This window comes from Moschus berezovskii, chromosome 2 (genome assembly GCF_049115385.1).
Source record: "Moschus berezovskii isolate FMDL1 chromosome 2, NW_MosBer_1.0, whole genome shotgun sequence".
NCBI classification, from domain to species: domain Eukaryota; kingdom Metazoa; phylum Chordata; class Mammalia; order Artiodactyla; family Moschidae; genus Moschus; species Moschus berezovskii.
In genome coordinates this window covers 51910978-51934923 of record NC_142461.1, presented here as the reverse complement: position 1 = coordinate 51934923, position 23946 = coordinate 51910978, and the positions used below count along the sequence as shown (strand labels likewise).

Below are 23946 nucleotides of genomic sequence, written 5' to 3'. Positions count from 1 at the left end.
ATTCTGTAATAAAACTTACTATTTTATCAACAACCAAACTATGGTAGAAACATCATATTCCACATTAATTGACCAAGAATCTTCATGAATATCTGGCATGCTACAGCCTCCTTTCAGAACTGCCTAAACACCACAGTTGAGAGTTAGCATCACTGAGAAGCGACCCCTACCCACCAAATAGGTCATGTTCAGGATAAAATGAAGGAAAATATCCATGAAAAGTGGTTATATCCCTTTGAGTTATGTTCCAACTGCAGAGTAAAAGAAAATGACTTTTTGGCTTTAGTTTTACAAATATGGCAGCAATCAAGCATGCAGTATAAATGGTTAGAGTTAAGATTCTCATGAATAATATGAATGAGACTAGTAATACTTTGGAATAAATAAAACATTGCTTGATAATGGCCCAGCATGACTTCCCTTTAATTCTATGGAGATTATAATAGTGGGTGTCCCAACCACTAGGTAAAGCAAAATATTATTGTACTCTGGTCTCCTACATTTGAAAAATAATCAAAACTGAAAAAGTTTCTTAAACCTTGCCATTTCCATGCTAAACTACCCTAAAGTTCAAAACCAAAGCCCATTTAACCATTAAAAAAGAAAATATAATTGGTCAGTTTTTATCAAAGTCTATCAAGTTGGCAGTGAGTACCAGTGACCAAATTTCAACTTTCTTCTCTGATTTCCCAAACTTAAATTCTCAAAGCCATAAAGTAAATAAATAACTTCAAATCAGCAAAAGGGGACAGAAAACATTCTGAGAAAAAAATTTTGGAAGAAAATACAAATACAACCTTTTACTCTCATGCGGTAAGCAAGGTATAACCTTCTGCCTTATTCTGTGATGGGACATTCTACTCACTGGTCTCTTTCCCTTTCCCAATACTGCATCCTCTGCCAGCAGGGTAAAACAAAAATCAAGTTGATTCCAGCGATAAGAAATGAAATTTGAAATGACTTATCACTAAATCAGTATCCTGTATCTCCATCATGAGTATTCCACAAGTCTTTTAGAATAAAAGAAGCACTTACGGGCTGCCAATACTAGCATATTATTTGCTAAAGTGCTCCAGAATGCCTGATAATAGGAGATTTCCCACTTTGAGAAGGCATTACATACCTCAGCAGCATGACAAGGTCTGCATCACTTGAAAGACGCACCAATCCTGGAGTCCCTTCAGTTCGAATAAATTGGATCTTCTCCCTATTCAAGCAAATAAAGAATTCAAATATGTGAAGTAAACATTGGTGACATAATTCAGTACGTAAGGAACTATTTTTTTTAAAAAAGAATGGTCACCACATTTTTTTAGTACCTATTGTGTGGTAGCTACTGTGCCCTAGGAATACACATCCAAGTAAAACGTGATCCTTGTCTTCAAGGAGGACTCTCATGAGCATCAACATCATCCATTTCCAACAATGATAAAAAAAATATTTTATTGCTCTCATCTTTTGCTACTCAAATACTACTACAGGTAGCAGTACCATCCAACCAATAAAATTCAGTCTCTGCTTTGAGTTAAAGTCTTATTGTGGAACAGGCTGGACCATTCAGATTGATTCCGTGTTATTCCAAATAGGATACTCATTTATTTTCCTTACGATATACCTCTACATTATGCATGATGAGCACATTTCTACTTGGAAGCAGGTACTATCTGCAAATTACATATTCAGTATAAAAGCATATGGCTCTTTCAAATAACTGAAACCTAAAAACATCCTCAGTTACTACGGTTGGTGAAACAGACTATATGTACACTTGTGCAAATGTGTATATACTTATATATACACATACCAAACACAATTTTGGACCATTATTTATTACAGACATATGTGATAACACCAGTGTTCATTTGTTTGAAGAGTCACTGTTTTGTTAATCTCAATTCTTTATATGAATATAAATTCAATAAAATTTTTTTGGTTGTTTCTGCTTGTTTACATTATGCCACTTCAAAGTACACTGTATCAATTTTGATAAGAAGATAAGAAATAACATAAACTGGGTACTGAAAGCATTGCTTCTGATAGGAACATAGAGTTAACACAAATATACAGTTTTGCTCTAAGTGCTAAATGATAATATATTCTGATTTCTGTATACTAGGAAATAAAGTATAACTATCTGATATAATCGAGAAGGCAATGGCAAGCCACTCCAGTACTCTTGCCTGGAAAATCCCATGGATGGAGGAGCCTGGTAGGCTGCAGTCCGTGGGGTCGCTAAGGGTTGGACACAACTGAGCAACTTCACTTTCACTTTTCACTTTCACACATTGGAGAAGGAAATGCAACCCACTCCAGTGTTCTTGCCTGGAGAATCCCAGGGACGGGGGAGCCTGGTGGGGTTCCGTCTGTGGTGTCACACAGAGTCGGATACGACTGAAGTGACTTAGCAGCAGCAGCAGCATCTGATATAAGTATTTGTTTAGATTTAGTTATTTTCTATAGAGTATCTTATTTTCCTATTTGATAGTTTCATAAAGTGCTAATTAATTTTTATAATCCAAAATTCTAATTTACCTGTAGGCTTGAAAGGAATGAGGTGAAAGACAAGGTTCAACTGTTGAGACCAAAAATGCCCTAATGTGGGCTCTTAACCACACAGCTTACTGGGAATGATAAACTGAGTTTAGTCCTAGGCTTCTTCTGCTTAGATCGATTTTACACAGTGTGTTAGTACATGAAGCACCTAAACTTTGATAGTTTCAACTTTTCTGCCTTTTATTGCCAGTATAAATAAGTTTTACATAATTTTATATAATGTTATATTACAGCCATATTATATATACCATATAGCAGCAAGCTACTGGAAATACAGATATAGATATACATATAGGTGAATGGTAGGCATATATATAAAGGAAGGAAAAGCCAGCCTCTCCTTTCTGCTTATGGTTATTTCAGTCTGAAGTCTCAAACCAAGCAGAACATTTTCCCTCAAGTGTTATAATCCTATATCTGAAGTACATGATGGAAACCAAGGTCCATTATCAGGTAAATGGTTTTTTGATAATAGATATAAAAGTTGGTTTAAAGAAAGCTAAATCAGAAAAAAAATTATCTTGGAAAAAAATGAACTTGACCAAAGAAGTACTCTTATAAGCGTGACTAATAATATGTTGTGATCTTGAAGAAACAAAAGCTACCTCTGGTCTGTCACCACAATGGACTAGGCAAACAACAAAACCAGAAAACAAACAGGCTGAACTCTCTCTTCTGCTCATTTAACTGGAACCACACGGAACAGCTGAGTGATGAAAAAGATAGCATGCTCTTGACTGTTGCTTGTATGGGTCCTATGATATCCTGTGGATAAGGAAGCAACCACAGCTTCCTGAGTCAGAAAGATGACAGGGTGAGGGAAAGAAAGGGAAAGACAATGGAGGAAATATGCCAATTGGGAAACTTCTCATCACTTTCCAGATATTAACTATGAGGCAGTGAAGACAACTGGCCTGATTCTTTAGGCCAGAAAATATAGAGGTTTGGCTTCCCTGGTGGCTCAGACAGTAAAGAATCCACTTGCAATGCGGGACACCTGGGTTTGATCCCTGGGTTGGGAAGGTCCCTTGGAGGAAGAAATGGCAACCCACTCCAGTATACTTGCCTGGAGAATCCCCATGGACAGAGGAGCCTGGCGGGCTACAGTTCATGGGGTTGCAAAGAGCTGGACATGACTAAGTGACTAAGAACATACCAGAGGCAGGCTGAAACTAGTTCTCTGCAGGGCCAGCTAATTTATCACAATGACGAGATGGGTCATATGCTTCCAGGAACAAGGCACTGGAACATGGTATTTGATATACATCATATCACTGTTGTTCAGTCTCCAAGTCGTGTCCGACTCTTTGAGACCCCATAGACTGCAGCGCCAGGCTTCCCTGTCCTTCACCATCTCCCAGAGTTTGCCCAAATTCATGTCAATATTCATTCATTCAGCAAACAATTTCTGAGTACCTACTATGTGCTAGGCATGGTATCATATACTGGGAGTCAAATAGGATGTAAGACACTGCCCCTTTCTCAAAGAGTTCATGGTGCAGTGGAAGAGAGAGAGAGTCCATGGGCAATGCCAGCATGACATGAATATATTTAAGTTATTCCATTCATTTAACTGAGCCCTGTTTAGGCCTTCTCTTCTATTAACTCCTTCATAGAATTCCTTCATGTAAAAACAAAAAAGGCATTGGTTTATTGACTGTCAAGAAAGAAGACCAAGGCTGAGGAAGAGAAAAAAGTGGGTAGTTATCCTCAGAAATATCACCAGTCTTTCCTAATGGGGGGAAAAATGGGAACTATTCCTAGGTTATGAGGTATTTGCCCAATATTCTTTAGTCCAGCATTTCTTAAACTGGCATCATTGCCAACTAGAAATCTACCGATGTAGAATACTAGAAGAATTTTAAAATGCTGTGTTTCCACTTTGATGATTAAAACTGCTATTATGAGGTAAGCATATTTTGGACAAGCTGGATGACATTTATGACTAAACACTACAAAGTGACTTCAACTCCCATGCTTGCATTTACAAGACACTTATTGCCAAGTGATCAGAGGTGAACTTTTAGAGTGTTGATGAGCAGGGCTTGATGTTAAATATGATAGCTGTACCTGTCTGCTACTAACATGCAATTCTTTCACCATTTAAAAAGACAAAACTTTTCTTGGCAGTATTAATTGCAAATTAAATGAACATGATGAAATAAGGCAAGGTAATGTATATGTAAATTGCCATAGGCTAAAGAGAAAACAAAATAAATGGACTTAAAAAATGCTAAACAAAGCATTAAAGATGTTATGGTTTTTTCTAAGAACAAAGGTTTTTTAATAGTTTATAAGTAGAAAAATGGCAGTAGAATCATCACAGGATATGTTTAATGATATAATTTTCTTCAGTACTGTACTTGGGGGTATACTATTAAGTGAATTGGCTCATCACATAGATAAAAGTGAGCTATTTGTTAAGCAAGAAAAATTATGACCAAGATAATGCCACAGATACATGTGATAGACCATCAGACACAAAAATCAAAAGAATCAAATCAAACACAAGTGAAACAAAAAGCACAAATATATCTTTCCACTGACACTGGTCTCAACATTGGTGATTTGGCTTCTGCAAAACAAAATCTTCTTGCAATATCATTAATTCAAATGTTTTTAGTTGTTGTTGTTTTTACTTAATTTATATTTATTTTGGTTTTATAGCTTATAAAGCTGTAAGGATACGGAGTTTATGCAAGTTTTATATTTGTACACATTCTACGTTTCACTAAATACACTTGGTTAAAAATCACTATTGTAGATTTGAAATGTTTGTTTTCCTTTTAGGATGGAAAATAACAGATTGGATCCTAAAAAATTTCCATGAATCCACCCAGTGTCTGAAATAATCATAACAAGTTTGAGAAATATTGTTGAAGATTCATATGACTCTGATTAGGAGGACTTTTGAAAGTTACATTAATATATTCACTCAAGTTTATTTTATAAATTTACAGAGTTAGAAGAAATCTGTGGTAATCCTCTAATTTCTTTATTGCCTTCACCTTAATAAAGAAATTCTATTCAAATTTAGTGGTTTATTATGAGAATTAAGATTATATTGGCTTCCCTGGTGGCTCGGTGGTAAAGAATCTGCCTGCAATACAGGAGACACAGGTTCGATCCCTGGGTTGGGAAGATCCCCTGGAGGAGGAAATGGCAACCCACTCCAGTATCCTTGCCTGGAAAAATCCCATGGACAGAGGAGCCTGGTGGGCTACAGTCTATGGGGTTGCAAAGAGTCAGACACAACTGAGTGACTGAGCATGCAATATTATATTCAAAGAACATTTTATCATTTGACCATTTCCTCATGGGCATGTTGCTCACTGTACCCTTTACAACACACTCCAGCACTTCCTCCAGCACTGTACTTTCTCACACAGCCACTCAGTTATAACTTCAGTTCCTTTTGAATCATGAGATTCTGGAGGGCAAAAGCCCTTCCTCCGTTATCTCTGTGCCTTCCAGTACCCAGCACTATGCTGTACATATAAGGGCTTAGTAAAATCAAACCAGGCAAATGATCAGTTAATACCAAAATACATTTGGCTCCAAACAAATTTCCCTGAGTCCATTCAGTATTTGGAATAAACTTATCTTTATAGCATTTTTTGTTGTGGTGAAGAAAAGAGAACCAGAGAAAGCTAACACTATTTACTGAAACAGAACCCACTGCAGGAAGTACAAAACAAGTAAAGACAACTTCTTCATAAGAAAACACAACTGTTATATAACTAAGAGATTCATACAGATACTAGACTGTATACATAGTGACATCTCAGGAAAAAGTTGCTGGCTATTTCTGTCTCTCAGATGCCTGTAGAATTCAGACCTTGGTAACCACTTCCTCCCAACGCGTAGAATCACCCCAGAAGATCAACTCAAGCAGAAGATCATTTGAGGACAAGGAACATAGTCTTAAGACCGGAATTCCCACAGAAAATAGCCTCACTGAAACCAACCAACATTTTGGTGAAGTTAAAGTAGGGCACGTGATCAAAAACAATCAGAAGCACCAATGCCTCTAAACCACAACACTCTCTGGATTTCAGACTCTGCACACATGTTTCCTGTATGATGATGTTGCTGTTGTTCAGTCGTCCAGGCGTGTCTGATTCTTTGCGACCCCATGGACTGCAGCATGCCAGGCCTCTCTGTCCCTCACCATCTCCTGAAGTTTGCCCAAGTTCATGTCCATTGCATCGGTGATGCCATCCAGCCATCTCATCCTCTGGCACCCTCTTACTCTGTAAACAGAAGGTTCCTGTATACAGTTTAGTAAACCTTCAAAAATATATACATTGTGAAAAATTGCCTCAGGGCAATTTTAGAGAAATCCCCATGACTTTTCTGATGGAGTAATGTCAAGAAAGGAAAATCAGTACTAATGATTCATATTTCCGATTACGGTCACAGGGCATGGTCTGGCTTGAGGTAAGAACCAAGCAGTAGAAAGGTCAACTTTTCTTTCTACTTCCCATTATATTGGTAAGGTTTGAAAATACAGATCTATTATTATCTCACCGTGCTAATGGATACACACAGGTGAAATCAATTAGTCATATATTTAGAAGCAATATTTATTGTAAGTGGATATAAATCAGCTCTGTGCTAAGAATTCAGAGAGTTACTTAACTCTCTCTGCTTGTTTTCTCATCTTGAAATAAGTATAGTTACAGTATTTGCCTCATAGGTTGGTGGAAAGTATTCAATCAATAAATGCAAATAAAATGCTTAGCACAGATTATTATATAGCAGCAAGCAAAATTTTCAAAATATTGAGTATATTATCAGATAGGTCTCATAATTATTTATTCCTTTTTTCAACAGACAGAATGATCTATTGAAAATAGAGCCAAATTAGATGTCTGGTCATATATTCCTTTTTCTGCCTCTATTGTTGGCCAGTTGTTTTAATCCTGGTATTTATCTTGGTTAATTCCACACATACCTATTGAGTACTTCTATGATATCCACTAGATAAGACTCTGGCCTCTCTGTAATACTGAAATTAATGCTTTGAGGACCAAAGAGATAATACATATGAAGGGTTTGAAATCCTCAAAATTTAACAGATAATGGGAAACATTATTCTCAGTTAAACATATTCTCAGTTAAAGCAAAATAAAGCAAAACTATTTTAATACTAACAAAAGGAATTTAGTTATTACATGCAAAAAACATGTGGCTATAAGACACATGTTGGAATCAGACATTCTTAACAGTTTGTACCCTAAATCCATCATTATTCTGAAGAATATCTAGGTTATGCTAAAATGTATAGCTAGAGGTTTATATTTTCTTATGAATTATAACAATTTATTATGTATTCGATACAAGTGTTTTAATTGAAAAGATATTCAGGAATTGAACCTATGTTATATAGGCATATATTTTATTTTAAAATAAATATATATATGAAAGAAAAAAACAAATGGGTTACAATATAACCCATTAACATCAAAATGGACAAGTCTGTTAAACAGTATGTAAAGGGGTAGACAAGGATACAGCAGTATTTTTTAAACAGTGATATAAAATGACAAGGTAAATGAAAAAAATAACTTGAGACACCAATTTCCAGATAATCGTACTATAAAATTGTACTAGCAGTTTTCTAGATTTGGCAGTCATTATTTAGAAAACTATAAAAAAAAGTTCACTCATAACAGAAACAAAAACATAAAATACTTTTGGAAAACCTAGACACAAAACTTTCAGTGCCTACATACATAAATAAATAAATAAGAAAACTGTATTGTAAGAAATGCAAAGGTTGAATGCATGAAATATTATACCTGTAGAATAAAAAATGGAAAACTATAAACATCTTAATCATATGCAAAGTAACTTAAACTTTTTAAAAATGTCCATCAAAATCCCAATATAATTTTAAAAGTTAATAACATTATTCAAAATTTCATCTTAATACTCAAAATAATGCTACATGCTAGAGAATTTTAGCCAAGTCTTCAAAATAAATAATTGTTATGCTACCATTTCCTGGAATCTAAAGTAATTATTGGAATATACAAAAATATATAAATTGATTTATTAAAAAGAGGTATTCTGTATCTTTATATATGTGATTCTGTACACTGGAAATATAGTTACTTACCCCATTGAGGTAAATAATTTTAGGTGCTATCATTAAGTCCCAAATATACTGCTATGAAATTGATTAATTTATCAAATATTTCTCAAACATCCACTTTATACAATATTAGATGTGAGGTACTATGAGAAGTAAGAAGTTATAAAATGAGTAAAATATAACTTGATTTCATGTAGCTTATACTTGATTTGGAATATAAGAAAACATATGGTAGAAAAATATAAGATTTTTTAAACATTTTAAGCACAGGTGGTAATATTATGCCATTTTTATTGTAAACTATAAAATTCAGACACATATGATACCTGATTTTTGGTATAATGGCACTCTGATGGGTCTGCAAGAATGTTTACTATAAAATGTACCTTCAAGGTAGAGACAGTAATAACTTATTCAATGGGATGTATTAATAGTATCCATTTGTATGCAGGACAATGTGCTTGAAATAAGGGCATTTTAATTTTAACCAAATTAATTTTTCTGAAGACAGTTTCCATAACTACTCAAATTCATTAAGACAAAAAAATATATTATTAACATACAGGCTATGTATTTTTTATTTGCTTTGTAAGATTCACTAATAATTTTGCAATTAAATGTAGATATAAATTTAAGATTTCATTAAAATACATTTTTAATATCAGAAATATTAATATATTATTCTCTATGATTAAAAAAATAGTTTATTATTCTCTTGGGTTTAGGGAGAATCGAGGCTAGAATCCTTAGCATTGAGGCTAGAATCCTTCCTGATACCGTACTTTGCTCCTCACAGAGTCCACATCTGATGAGCTACTGAAGAAGGATGCCATTTTGCTGAACTCTTTTTTGATACATGCAACAGAATATAGCAAAAATCAACAATAGAACAGACATACCTAAAACATGGCTATTCTTCATGCAAGAAAGATGTTTAAAACCCTAACTGAATCCTTTGTTAGCCAGAAAATATAATGCTTTGGAGAAATATCCAGTAGATGAATATATTTAAGAACTTTATTTATGGAAAAATTTAACAAATACCTGGGTATAATACTTTAAGAGATCTAAACTAATCTTGGCTATGAAAATTTTTCTTTGGGGCCTTTTTTAACCTTAAGTGATTGACTGTCTAGTTATTTTAAAATTAACAGTTATGAAATTCCACATAGGGAAAATGTGAAAACTAGACAATTATGTACATTTTGATGTACATGTCAAAAAACTATACACTACTACAAATTGGCATATCCATTTGCATAAAACATAAGTAGCAATTATTTCTTCTGCAGAAGCTGTGGAATAGATCTAGGACTAAGGATCTGTGTTCCTTACTATCCTCAGTTCAGTTCAGTTCAGTTCAGTCGCTCAGTCGTGTCCGACTCTCTGCGACCCCATGAATCACAGCACTCCAGGCCTCCCTGTCCATCACCAACTCCCAGAGTACACTCAAACTCATGTCCACAGAGTTGGTGATGCCATCCAGCCATCTCATTCTCTGTCGTCCCCTTCTCCTCCCGCCCCCAACCTTTCCCAGCATCAGTCTTTTCCAGTGAGTCAACTCGCCGCATGAGGTGGCCAAAGTATTGCAGTTTCAGCTTTAGCATCAGTCCCTCCAATGAACATCCAGGATTGATCTCCTTTAGAATGGACTGGTTGGATCTCCTTGCAGTATAAGGGACTCTCAAGAGTCTTCTCCAACACCACAGTTCAAAAGCATCGATTCTTCGGCGATCAGCTTTCTTCACAGTCCAACTCTCACATCCATACATGACCACGGGAAAAACCATTGCCTTGACTAGACGGACCTTGGTTGGCAAAGTAATGTCTCTGCTTTTTAATATACTATCAAGGTTGGTCATAACTTTCCTTCCAAGGAGCAAACGTCTTTTAATTTCATGGCTGCAATCAGCATCTGCAGTGATTTTGGAGCCCCAAAAAATATAGTCTGACACTGTTTCCACTGTTTTTCCATCTATTTCCCATGAAGTGACGGGACCAGATGCCATGATCTTTGTTTTCTGAATGTTGAGCTTCAAGCCAACCTTTTCACTCTCCTCTTTCACTTTCATCAAGAGGCTTTTGAGTTCCTCTTCACTTTCTGCCATAAGGGTAGTGTCATCTGCATATCTGAGGTTATTGATATTTCTCCCAGCAATCTTGATTCCAGCTTGTGCTTCTTCCAGCCCAGCGTTCCTCATGATGTACTCTGCATATAAGTTAAATAAGCAACGTGACAATATACAACCTTGACGTACACCTTTTCCTATTTGGAACCAGTCTGTTGTTCCATGTCCAGTTCTAACAGTTGCTTCCTGACCTGCATACAGGTTTCTCAAGAGGCAGGTCAGGTGGTCTGGGATTCCCATCTCTTTCAGAATGTTCCACAGTTTATTGTGATCCACACAGTCAAAGGCTTTGGCATAGTCAATGAAGCAGAAATAGATGTTTTTCTGAAACTCTCTTGCTTTCTCCACGATCCAGCAGATGTTGGCAATTTGATCTCTGGTGCCTCTGCCTTTTCTAAAACCTGCTTGAACATCTGGGAGTTCACGGTTTACATACTGCTGAAGTCTGGCTTGGAGAATTTTGAGCATAACTTTACTAGCGTGTGAGATGAGTGCAATTGTGACTTGAAAGATGATGCTGTGAAAGTGCTGCACTCAATATGCCAGCAGATATGGAAAACTCAGCATTGGCCACAGGACTGGAAAAGATCAGTCTTCATTCCAATCCCAAAGAAAGGCAATGCCAAAGAATGCTCAAACTACCTAGGTAACAATATTTCAATCCTCACATTAGATCTACAAGAAGATTACTGTCTGAGAAGATGGGTATAATTCACCTTTGGATGACTTCTAAAATGTCAATGACTCTGCCATGATGTTTGCCCCTCAGTAATTTGTTCTGAATCTTGAACCAGAAGACTCATTCCTCTGTGCAGACGTGGAGCAGTCAAGGATGGTTTCATTGCTTACATGTAAAAAAGTTTAGAACAAAGTTTCCTAAAGAACATAGTGGAAGCACAACACTAGAAAGCTGTCCAGCACAGAAATTAGTTATGGAATGCAAGAGACCATTCCTGTATTTTAACCATGCCCACAGAATTATACGATGCCATGTATACATACGATCCATCTTAAGAAGAGTGATTTAGAAAACCAGTAAATTTAGGGGAAGTTACTTTAAACTGAGTCCTTGTGATATAATCAAGACGTGAAGGACAGGCTACTAATATATTACTTTAAATTTCCTGTATCCTTTCTATTGCTTACATAGTATCAGGGCAGTAAATATACTATCTCATTTAATCTTCAAAAGGGCACTGCAAGTTAGAAACTCCAATCCCCATCCAGATGAGGAAACTATGACTTGGAGGAGCTAAATGCCTCATTCAAAGTCTGGTGAGTAAACCGCAGAGCCAGAATTCAACCCAGGTCTCTTTGACCCTGAACTCTTAAGATCTATATTCTACTACTTTCTAAGTGTCATTATTAATGCTGATCTCCCAGCTGGGAAACAGACCAGGACTCTCCAACAACATTATGTGGTTGTCCGTGAATTATCTTAAGTATTTTTTAAAAATTCATCAGTTAAGCCTATGTAATTTTTTCATAAGAAAAAAGGTTTCAGTGCAGATTTCCTGTTACATATAACTTGGTACAACAAAGTTCAGAGGTTTGTCACATTGGTTCCAGACATCTGAAAGAACAGTAAACAAATGAGAAAATGATGACAGACAGCAAGGCACGTCGTAACAGGAAACGCATAAGGATCGCAAGGGGGAAATCTATGCTATTTTGAACAAGTGGATCAGATGTTAACTGAGATTAATATTCTAGCCAATATTAAATGCAGAAAAACTCATCTGTTAGAAAACGGAACAAAAAATTGGTTAGAAAATTTGAACACTGGGGTTTGTTTTAAGAAAGGTAGGAAATGGCAACCCACTCCAGTGTTCTTGCCTGGAGAATCCCAGGGACGGGGGAGCCTGGTGGGCTTCCGTCTATGGGGTCGCACAGAGTCGGATACGCCTGAAGTGACTTAGCAGCAGCAGCAGCTTTTAGAAATTTTAACTTTTTATTTCATAAAATTCTGTATTATTTGATAATTTCACAATGGCATGCACTATTTTTAAAAATGAAAACAAAATTAACCATATAATTTGAACAATAACGAAATTCCAGGGCTCTTAAAATAGGGTTATGGGAAGAAAGAGAAGGTCAGAGTCTGCGTTTGCTTCTATTCTGGTGAATCCTGGGACACATATTCATTTGCCTTTTGTAGCTCAGAATTTCTTGACTTCCAATTTATTGATTTACTAGTGACATAAATAGGAAATGGCCCAATTTATTCAGAACAGAAAAAAAGTATCATAGATTATTCTCATGGGAAGGAAATTTTTCTAGAACATACTCATGGAGGAATTGACCTTTAGTCCAAAATAATTATCATCAATGTTTGAGGAAAGCTGGGTTAGTAGGGAGAAGATCTACTGGTTAAATTCAAGTATTACACAAAAGGGAATTCTCAACTCTTAAGTCAGTTTTATGGTATTTGGTTCCTTGTTCATAATACAATATTGTACAAGTACCAACACCAAAATTTTATTGACTTTATATGCATTCCATTCATCTATAAAATATTCTTAAAAGGTTGTGTTTTTAATGAATAGACTTGTCTTTGGATAAAATCATAGGGCATTTTGTATCAGTCTTTATTTTAATGTTACAGAGCTTAGTAGGATTACTCTCTTTCACTAAGAACCAATGTAGTAATCCAACGAGACACAATCCATTTGACGGAGCTACAACTTTTGGATGTTGAGTTTTCTGAGCAAATAGATCTCTTCTGAGATTGAAAAAGAGAAAACAACTTGGTAGCATGTACATTTGCTTGACAGTTGAAGTTAGAGGAAACAGAATTTTAAAAATAGCAATTGAAAGCAAAAGCTATATATCCCAATGCATGAAAACCCATAGCTATTCTACAGGAAAAGGTACTCAAGGTGCGTCTCAAGGAAGAGAAAGCTGTGTATGGATACAACTAAACAAAGTGCTTGCTATCTTCTGGAGGGCAAGGAATCATACAAGAAAAATGAAAAAAGAACAAAGCAGAGGTGTACCTATTTGAATTTCCCAAAGGCTGATACTTATTTCCTCCTTATATTATGGAGAAAATAAGAAGGAATATTTTTATCTGTGCCACCGATGAGTAACAATGTACACACACTCAAGACAGGCTCACAGCTACCTTTGCTACTTTTGAGCCATGACTCAGCAGTTTCATTCCATGCATAAATCTCTTATCAAATATATGACTGAAATATGAGATTAAAGAACCCCAGCTTCCCCGCCTTCATTTGTGGGAATGTTCATTACAATGCAGTTTTTAACTATATGAAACAGAATGTTTCTTTAGATGTACAAACTTTCCCATCATGTAGTTACAATAGGCAAAGTGCTGAACTATCAACAGATTTTCAGGCTAAAAGCACATAGGGACACACTCTGTGTAAGAGCAACGTTATTCCATTGATTGAAGTTCCTGCTTCTTCCTACTTGTCATGACTGCTCAAGCTTTCTATGGTCAAATTCTATAAACAGTTATAGAAAGTGTAAATGGAAATTTATTAATAAGTTTTAAAATATGATGGAAACTTATTTTAAAATCTATCAAATAATATCTTAGCAACAGATTATCACATGAGATTGTCCTTAATTGAGGACCCCAGGTGTCACTAAAAAATAAAAACCTTCAGCAATTTTTAGGAGATTAGAGACTTCAAAGACTCTAAAAAGCAGAAGGAATAAAACAAAACTGGGGCTGCAGGTTTTTCCTCTGTTAGGACCTGTTAAGGTTCTGTCAAGTCATTAAGGAATAATGATAATGTGAGATGCCTTGTTCCGGAGAAGGCGATGGCACCCCACTCCAGTACTCTTGCCTGGAAAATCCCATGGACGGAGGAGCCTGGTAGGCTGCAGTCTGTGGGGTTGCTAAGAGTCCGACACGACTAAGCAACTTCACTTTCACTTTTCACTTTCACGCATTGGAGAAGGAAATGGCAACCCACTCCAATGTTCTTGCCTGGAGAATCCCAGGGACGGGGGAGCCTGGTGGGCTGCCGTCTATGGGGTCGCACAGAGTCCGACACGACTGAAGCGACTTAGCAGCAGCAGCAGCAGCAGAGATGCCTTGTTCAGGTAGATTATATAATCTTATTTCTCTGACAATAGAGATCTTAAGATATGTTAAATTAATAATAATGTGGAGTAAAAGAGCAAAAGTGGAAAATTGTGTGAGTTTCCTTTTTCTCATTCTTTTTTCTTGGGACAGGGTTCTTTGAGAGGAATGAATATTGACTACAAGTGAGGGGAGGAGCAGGTTGGAGCTGAAGACGGTTAAGAGGGAGTGATTTGCAAAAGAGGAGGGATTTTGTTTGTATGTTTGTTTGTTTTGCTTTGCAGCCCAGAACCTCTTAAGATCTCTCATTACAGAACTGAGGGGCTTGTTTTTGCAATGTTACTTTTACAGAATACTCTCTAGAGGCCCATGGTTTGCTGAGTAGATGCTATAATATAAAATATACAAAATGACAGCTTGTATAATTTTTCCTGACTGAGAACAGCATGCTTGTCAAGTTGGGGAAAACACTGACACCTGAGTTAGATGTTAGTTAACTATGTGAAACCAGGATTTCTATATAAGCAACAATAGTAGTATCATACTTGGAATTATGTGAAGCTTTAGCCTTTAGAAACTTTAGAAAGTTTTAATGATTACTTTTAAGATATGAGAGACTAAGAACATCGTAAGAAGGATATTTGGTAATTTATCTCCATATCAACATATACGTACATTCACTATATTTGCAAAATGTTACTAGATATTTTAGCAGTAAGGAAGGAGAAATAATTAATTGGATAAGATCCCTATTTGCAAAGAGCTTATAATCTAATTGGAAAATAGAGCATAAGGACTTGAAAAGTCAAAGCACAAAAGTCACATAACCAAAATAGTAGGAAGGACAGCTTGATACATTAAATAATCAACAATCAAATTAGTGTCTAGACCAGAGGCTATTATACCTAGATGTGCCATTGAAATTATGTGGAGAAGTTTTAGGAAATTAAATGCTTGACCTTTACCTAGACCTCCTGAATTAAATTTCTGGGCAGGGTATGGGAGGATAGAGGGCATAAATTCAGAGAAGGGAGGTAAGTTAGGGGAAGCAAGACCTGGCATTTTGGACTTTATAAAACTCCCCAGTAATACTGACAAAAACAGTTCTACACAACTCAGGGGAACAGTATTTGAGAACTGCTGTCATGGGCCAGGATGGCACTACTGGGCAAACATATTTTTGCCATTAAAAGTGGCATGTAGACTAAATGGGCTTTGAGTTACGTAGGATTTCAGCAGAAACTCTCAATTCTTTCCATCTCCACCTCTCTGATGCTGAGCACACCAAAGGTGAGAAAGACTAGACTATAGACTACATCATGAGAGTGAGAGTCCACCATGGAGCCGAGAGGCTTCAAGGAGGGGCTTCTCACACTGACTTTAAAAAGAAAGATCTTGCCACACACAGAAGAAGAGCTTGCCAGGGAAAAGGAACAGCATGTACTCAGGAAAGTAAAACTGGGTTTGAAGCAAGATGCACTGAAGAGTTGTTTAGAAGAGAGGGGTCATACAGGGGAATGCTGAACTCTGGAGAGGGTCAGATTTCTTCTTTGAGTTCCACTGTGTTTTTATTATGGAAAAATATCAGTACCAAGTCTAAGATTTTATGTCTCAATTTGATAAACAGTATGCCACTTTTGCTTATTCATGCTACATCCAAATAGTTAGTGTCTTATTATATTCATTATAATCTACACATCTAGGATGCATTCCTGGCTATGAAATTTTGTTTCTTTTTCATATTCTTTAAAGATGGTTCTAGGTTCTTTAGTCAAATTTATTCAATTCTCATACTTAACAGAGAAAAGGCAGGACTGCACTGATCTGATATTGGTGAAGAAGTATTTGTGCACAAGATGCCTTTGTTCAGAATGCCAGAAAGCAAAAGTGAATTTCCAAGACGATTATCAGTGTTACTGAAGATTTAATGCTTGGGGCTTATGCAACTTGAATTAAATACCAATATTTTGATTACCTGAGTGAGTGATTCCTGGTAAGATCAGGTTGACGCTCCTGCAGAATTTCAAAGATGTTGGGCTGGCGTAGAAATGCGACAATCTTGTCATTGTAAGCTGAAAAAAAAAATATATATATATATATATGCACACATACATATATAGTATGTAACAATATTTTCAAATCTTTTATTAATTTTATTCACATAAATCCAGACTTCTTTTGTTTTCCTGATTAATATTTCCTGTATTCAGTCATAGTTTAGAACCCCTGTGCTGTGCTGTGCTTGGTTGCTCAGTTATGTCTGACTCTTTGAGATCCCATGGACTGTAGCCCACCAGGCAACTCTGTCCATGGGGATTCTCCAGACAAGAATACTGGAGTGGGTTGCCATGCCCTCCTCCAGGGGATCTTCCTAACCTAGGGATTGAACCTAGATCTCCCCCATTGTAGGCAGATTTTTTACTGTCTGAGCCACCAGGGAAGCCCAAGAATACAGGAGTGGGTAGCCTATCCCTTCTCCAGGGGATTGTCCCAACCCAGGAATCAAGCCAGGGCCTCCTGCATTGCAGGCAGATTCTTTACCATCTGAGCTACCAGGGAAGCCCTTAGAACCACTATAGATAACTAAATTCCAATTTGTGTCTGTCCTGCTGTATGAGTACTGGGCTTAGATGTTAGGTATGAGTGATTTAAGCACTCATTAAATTCATTTGATGAGCCATATTTATCATCAAATTGCAAGATGAGATCATCAACAAGATTCTAATACTGATACTAATACTAATTCTAGATATTGAGACTTATTGCTACAGTTTACTAAAATCAACAAAATAAGCAATTGCTAGAAACGGAAAACCATCTTCTGATTAAATGTCAGCCACCCACAGGGGTAAAGAAGCAGAACAAGAGTTGCTAATCTATAAGAGTTGCCAACAGCAACTACTGAAATGCAGAGGCAAGCCATTCCCAAATTCTAGGTGGAAATAAATGCCACTAAGTCACAGGGTAGCTCTTTACCAAATCAACTACACCAACAGCTACAATACAACAGCATCATCCATTATGTACATTATATTTTATAAGGAAAATCTATATCACAGCTTTGGCTGGCTAATGTCTATAGAAATTTTAAATGTAATTAAAATTTATTAAAGGCTCTGCTAATATTCTTTTGTCAAGAAAACTAACTTGCTTACTTAAGATAATTCATCTTGACTACATTTCTATTTCTAATCTGAAATACAGACACATTTAAATCACAGAACTGAGTATCTGAATCTTCAAACACCAGAGATTCTAGTTCAGTTAATACTTTTGTGTTGATAAATATGATTAAGAAACATGCCTTACTTAAAAATATCAGTCAAAAAAACCACATAATTCTCTAGTCATCTGCCACTTCAAATTTTAACTACATCATGCTTATTTTAATTAAATGTGAATGAAATTTTAAAAAATACTATCTGCTAAAATGGAATCTCATTATTGAACTCAAAGTGTCCTAACTGCACTTTTCACCACATATAAATAATAAACATACTTTTATAGCTGAAATCTTATCACTAGATTTTTACATTTCATCTAAGATCAGAGGCTAGATAATTTTTAAACTACAATTTTATAGTACTTTAAAATTCTATGTGCAGTACTTAGCATCAAATTAGTAATTATACAATAAAAGATAGACTATTTGATTTCTACTCAGAATTTCTTCTTATATCAGTGGTTCTCAAACTTCTTTAGGACATGTGCACTGCATTATATTTCATGGTAAATCTTTCTTTAAAAAATAAAAATTTTAAGATAAAACCAGACAAATGAAGAGCTGCTCAAATTGAAGATGGAACAGCCCATTTGCTAGCCTACCCATTCCACCTGCCTTAGGGGCTCCAGGTTTGAAAACTGATCTACTTCAACCTCATCATTTTACTAACAACTCAAATTGTTCTTTAGGCCTACTGGCCTATATTCATTTATATTTATTTTACAATTGTGGTGCTTTTGCTATCTTGAATTTGCCACAGAACCCCTTAAGAATGTGCCATCATTACTACTACAGGCTCACACGCCATTTAAACTCTGTCTCAAGTACTAGATATATATTAAATAAATATTTGTTTGTTCAAATGCCTAATTTAAAATGGCCACACAATCCAGTTGCTTTAACAACCTATTTTTCCTTAACTTCAAGAATCTAGCATAAAGACTTCACACAGAGAAGGCAGACCAGTATAAAAATTCTCAGCCTACAGGATTTTACAAGACATAAGTGTTTGATACTCAAATCAGTTTTTTTAGGGAAAAAGCAACTGTTCCTCGGTACAGAGCAAACGTAGCAGGCTGACAACAGGGAAGTATCAGCAGAGAATGCATGGTACACATCGATATGAAAGCAAACATAAAGACTTTGGGGAAGAGATGACATACCCACTGGAACCATGTCCTGGTACTGTGGCCTGCTGACTGTATTGAACGTACTCGATGGCCTGGGAAGAACTGGTGGTCCTGCATGTCGAGAATCTTCTCCTACCTGCAAGCACAAGCAGTGTTTATGTTCTACACTAAATCCTAGAGTATTTTACAATGGTATCCTAAGCCAAGTTGTTCAGAATACCAACAACAAGCATTGCTAAGTACCAACTGATCAGAACAGAGGCTAGCTTGAAGAGCGGACACAGGACTCTGAAAAGCTCTGCTTCAGTTGCTGAACTGAGGGAAGAGGTTGGGGTATCCATGCCCCTGAGAGGGGCCCAGGCTGTGACTACTGAGCAAGCATACAGAAGGAGCTCAATATGCCTATGGGGATGTAGATGCTGAATACATGTTCCTCTGAACTAACTTCCACCTGACAGAACACAGGCCTGCAACAATATATCAGAGAGAACGCTTGGGTGGGACAGAACTGATCCGGGCAGTGCCAGGATATACCTTCTTTTGGCCAAGCAAGTCAGGGAATCCCCTGCCTCAGCAGAGGAGGAGCTGAAGAGCAGCAGTCTTCATGAGAGTTTCCGAGTTGGATTATCTCCTCAGAAGCAATTTTACGTGCTAATTAGTGCACCCAGAGCAACAGCTCTTTCTGGTTTGAACCTCCCACACCAGCGAGCTAATCATAGCAGGTGTGGAGGAGCTAAATAGGGTTTCCCCAACCCAAATTAGTTTTTTTTTTTTTGCCTACTGCAGACTTAAAAACTCATATATACAAGTAGATAAACAAAAATGCCCATTAAGAGTCTTACCAGAAAACTTTAACACTGCTTTAGCTTCTGTTTTAGCATTTCCCCCCCACGTTACAGAAGTATTTCAAGACAATAGGAGAACAATCATATGAGAGAGTTAAGAGAACAAGAGGCAAAATAACTTCCTGGATTTATAAATTTGTGCATTTATTTTTTAATGCGTTTTTGTTTTATTTTTATATTTTTAAACTTTAGTTAATTTGTTTATTTTTCATTGGAGGATGGCTGCTTTACAATATTGTGTTAGCTTCTGCCATATATCAACATGAATCAACCACAGGTGTACATACATCCCCTCCTCCTGAGCCTCCCTCCCACCTCCCACCCTATCCCACCCTCTGGGTTATCACAGAGCACAAGGTTTGAGCTCCCTGCATCAGACAGTAAATTTCCACTGGCCATCTAACTTTACATATGGCAATGTATATGTCTCAATGCTACTCTCTCAATTCATCCCATCCTCTCCTTCCCCAACCATGTCCACAAGTCTGTTCTCTATGTTTGCATCTCCACTGCAGCTCTGCAGATAGGTTCATCAGTACCATCTTTTTAGATTCCATATATATGTGTTAATATGCAATATTTGTTTTTCTCTTTCTGACTTACTTCACTCTGTACAGGCTTTAGGTTCATACACCTTACTAGAACTGAGTCAAGCATGTTCCTTTTTATGGCTGAGTAATATTCTGCTGTGTACATGTACCACAACTTCTTTATCCGTTTATCTGTCAATGGACATCTAATTGTTTCCATGTCCTAGCTATTGCAAACAGTGTTGTGATGAACAGTGGGGTACATGAGTCTTTTTCAATTATAGTTTCCTTAGGGTACATGGTCAGTAGTGGGATTATTGGGTCATATGGTAGTTTTATTCCTAGTTTTTTAAGGAATCTCTATACTGTATACAGGTCAAGAAGCAACAGTTAGAACTGGACGTGGTACAACAGATTGGTTCCAAATTGGGAAAGGAGTATGTCAAGGCTGTATATTGTCACCCTGCTTATTTAACTTATATGCAGAGTATATCATGAGAAATGCCAGGCTGGATGAAGCACAAGCTGGAATCAAGATTACTGGGAGAAATATTAATCACCTCAGATATGCAGATGACACCACCCTTATGGCAGAAAGCGAAGAGGAACTAAAAAGCCTCTTGATGAAAGTGAAAAGGGAGAGTGAAAAAGTTGACTTAAAACTCAACATTTAGAAAACTAAGATCAAGGCATCTGGTCCCATCACTTCATGGCAAATAGATGGGAAACAATGGAAACAGTGACAGACTTTATTTTCTTGGGCTCCAAAATCACTGCAGATGGGAACTGCAGTCATGAAATTAAGACACTTGCTCCTTGGAAGAAAGGCTATGACCGACCTAGACAGTATATCAAAAAGCACAGACATTACTTTGCCAACAAAGGTATCTCTAGTCAAAGCTATGGTTTTTTCAGTAGTCATGTATGGATACGATAGTTGGACTATAAAGAAAGCTGAGCACTGAAGAATTGATGTGGTGTTGGAGAAGACTCTTGAGAGTCCCTTGGACTTCAAGCAGATCCAACCTGTCCATCCTAAAGGAAATCAGTCCTGAATATTCATTGGAAGGACTGATGCTGAAGCTGAAACTCCAATACTTTGACCACCTGATGCAAAGAGCTGACTCACTGGAAAAGACCCTGATGCTGGGAAAGATTGAAGGCGGGAGGAGAAGGGGACAACAGAGGATGAGATGGTGGATGGCATCACCGACTCAATGCATGTGAGTTTGAGTAAGCTCTGGGAGTTGGTGATGGACAGGGAAGCCTGGCCTGCTCCAGTCCATGGGGTCGCAAAGAGTCGGACAGGACTGAGCAACTGAGCTAACTATACTGTTCTCCATGGTGGCTGTATCAATTTGCATTCCCACCAACAGTGCAAGAGGATTCCCTCTTCTCTATACCCTCTCCAGCATTTATTGTTTGCGGATTTTTTGATGATGGCCATTGTGACTAGTGTAAGGTGATACTCATTGTATTTCTGATTTGCATTTCTCTAATAATGAGTGATATTGAGCATCTGTTCATGTATTTGTTAGCCATCTGTATGTCTTCTTTGGAGAAATGTCTGATTAGGACTTCTGCCCACCTTTGGATTGGGCTGTTTGTTTTTCTGGTATTGAGTTGAATGAGTTGCTTGTATATTTTGGAGATTAATCCTTTGTCATTTTTTTCACTTGCTATTATTTTCTCTCATTGTGAGCATTTTCTTTTCACCTTGTTCAGTTTCCTTTGCTGTGCAAAAGTTTTTAAGTTTAATTAGACCCTGTTTGTTTACTTTTGTTTTTATTTCCATTACTCTAGGAGGTGGGTCATAGAGGATCTTGCTGTGATTTATGTCAAAGAGTGTTTTATGGATGTTTTCCTCTAAGAATTTTACAGTTTCTTTGAGTTTATCTTTGTGTATGTTTTTAGGAAATGTTCAAATTTCATTCTTTTATACGCAGCTGTCCAGTTTTCCCAGCACTACTTAATAAATCAGTACTTTTAAAATACAGTTTCTATTCCTACCCACTCAAAGCCTCATAATCATTTTATCACACTGCTTCAGTTAGGTGTTTGGTGAGGGTTTTTCTAAAGGCCCTAACGTGAAAACACTGTCCCCTTCCTTCACTGCCTGCTTATCCTTCAGAACGTTCTCACTCATTCTTCAAAGTGCAGTTCAAACAGCCTCTCCTCGATAAAGCTTTCCCTTCCCTTCAAGCTGATGTCAAATGCCACCTTCTCTGACTGCCATAGCACCTGGGGGACATTTTTAAAGCAGCTGCCATTATTAACAGTCTATAAAGCATTTTTCACTTATATTGTTATTCATCTGGATTATAGTTAAGTTTTATGTATTCTCTCCTTAGTAAGAACACAGGGACACATGTCATTTTTTGTATACCTCACATTAACCATGTTTCTACACTACTGGTGTTCAACAATTATTCATTTGTTGGATGGAAGAGATACCCAAATTTCTACTACCCAGAATATTTGCTAAATGAGTCTAAGAGAACGGCTGGGAAGACTTGTGAATGTAACTAGAATTTTCCCACTCCACTTCTCTTGAGTTATTGGCTTTGAGAAATGAAGCCAATATATATATGAAGCCAATGAAATCTCCTCTTGGGGTAGATTTTGATCATTAACTATATCTTGTTCATCATTCACCAAACTTATCGTTTCAATCTACCAATATATACTTTCCATTCTGTCAGTAAGGTGCCTCTTGTCATCATTTCCTAGAATAGCCAAAGTTCTTCTTGACACCCTGCTTCTTCAAACCAGACCATCAGACTGTGGGAAAGCCATGACAGATGTGCAATTACTACAGGATGTGTGTGCTTCCAACAGCTGAGCCAGAAGGCACATTCACCTCAAACGTTTTACAATGCTGGGGCCAAATACTAAGACTTTATAGGGTCATCTTAGTCCCACTGCTCAGTTTCCATCCATAAGAAGAAAAATTTTCATTCCGATTTTAAGGTGGACCTTAGTATCCTTACTACTAGACCACGAAAATAATTCAAATTCTGAGGCAGATGAGTTGAAAGAAAATATAAATAAAGTTACTAATCTCATGCACGTTGTTCTGATCAGACTGAACAGTCAGCATCATATCGTGAAGTGGAGATAAGGCAAGTATCTAAAGGGCACAGGTTGTGTGATAAAACCAGGCAGGGCCCTAATATGCTACATATGATGTACAAAGTCCAAAGGTAAGAGGTCTATACTGCTTTTTAGGTGAATGTATTAGCATCGTCCAGTTTACCACTAATGGTTTATATGACAGCCAGGTAGAGATTTATTAGCTACTCATAAAACATACATATTTTTGTGCATACCTCATCCTGCAATATATTTATATATAATTTTTATATGAGCTTCTTGTGTGTAC

General features: G+C 36.9%; 1 protein-coding gene across 3 annotated transcripts in view; it reads right to left on the bottom strand.

Annotated features, from left to right (window-relative positions):
• The window catches only part of HECW2 (HECT, C2 and WW domain containing E3 ubiquitin protein ligase 2), a 446193-nt gene that overhangs the window by 61031 nt on the left and 361216 nt on the right, over positions 1-23946 (bottom strand). For all 3 annotated transcript variants that reach the window (XM_055397171.2, XM_088828674.1, XM_055397174.2), the window contains 3 exons: positions 19223-19325; positions 16812-16908; positions 1124-1207 (listed from right to left, as the gene is read on the bottom strand). In XM_055397171.2, coding sequence (XP_055253146.2) covers positions 1124-1207; positions 16812-16908; positions 19223-19325 — 284 coding nt within the window. The remainder of the gene's footprint in view (positions 1-1123; positions 1208-16811; positions 16909-19222; positions 19326-23946) is intronic.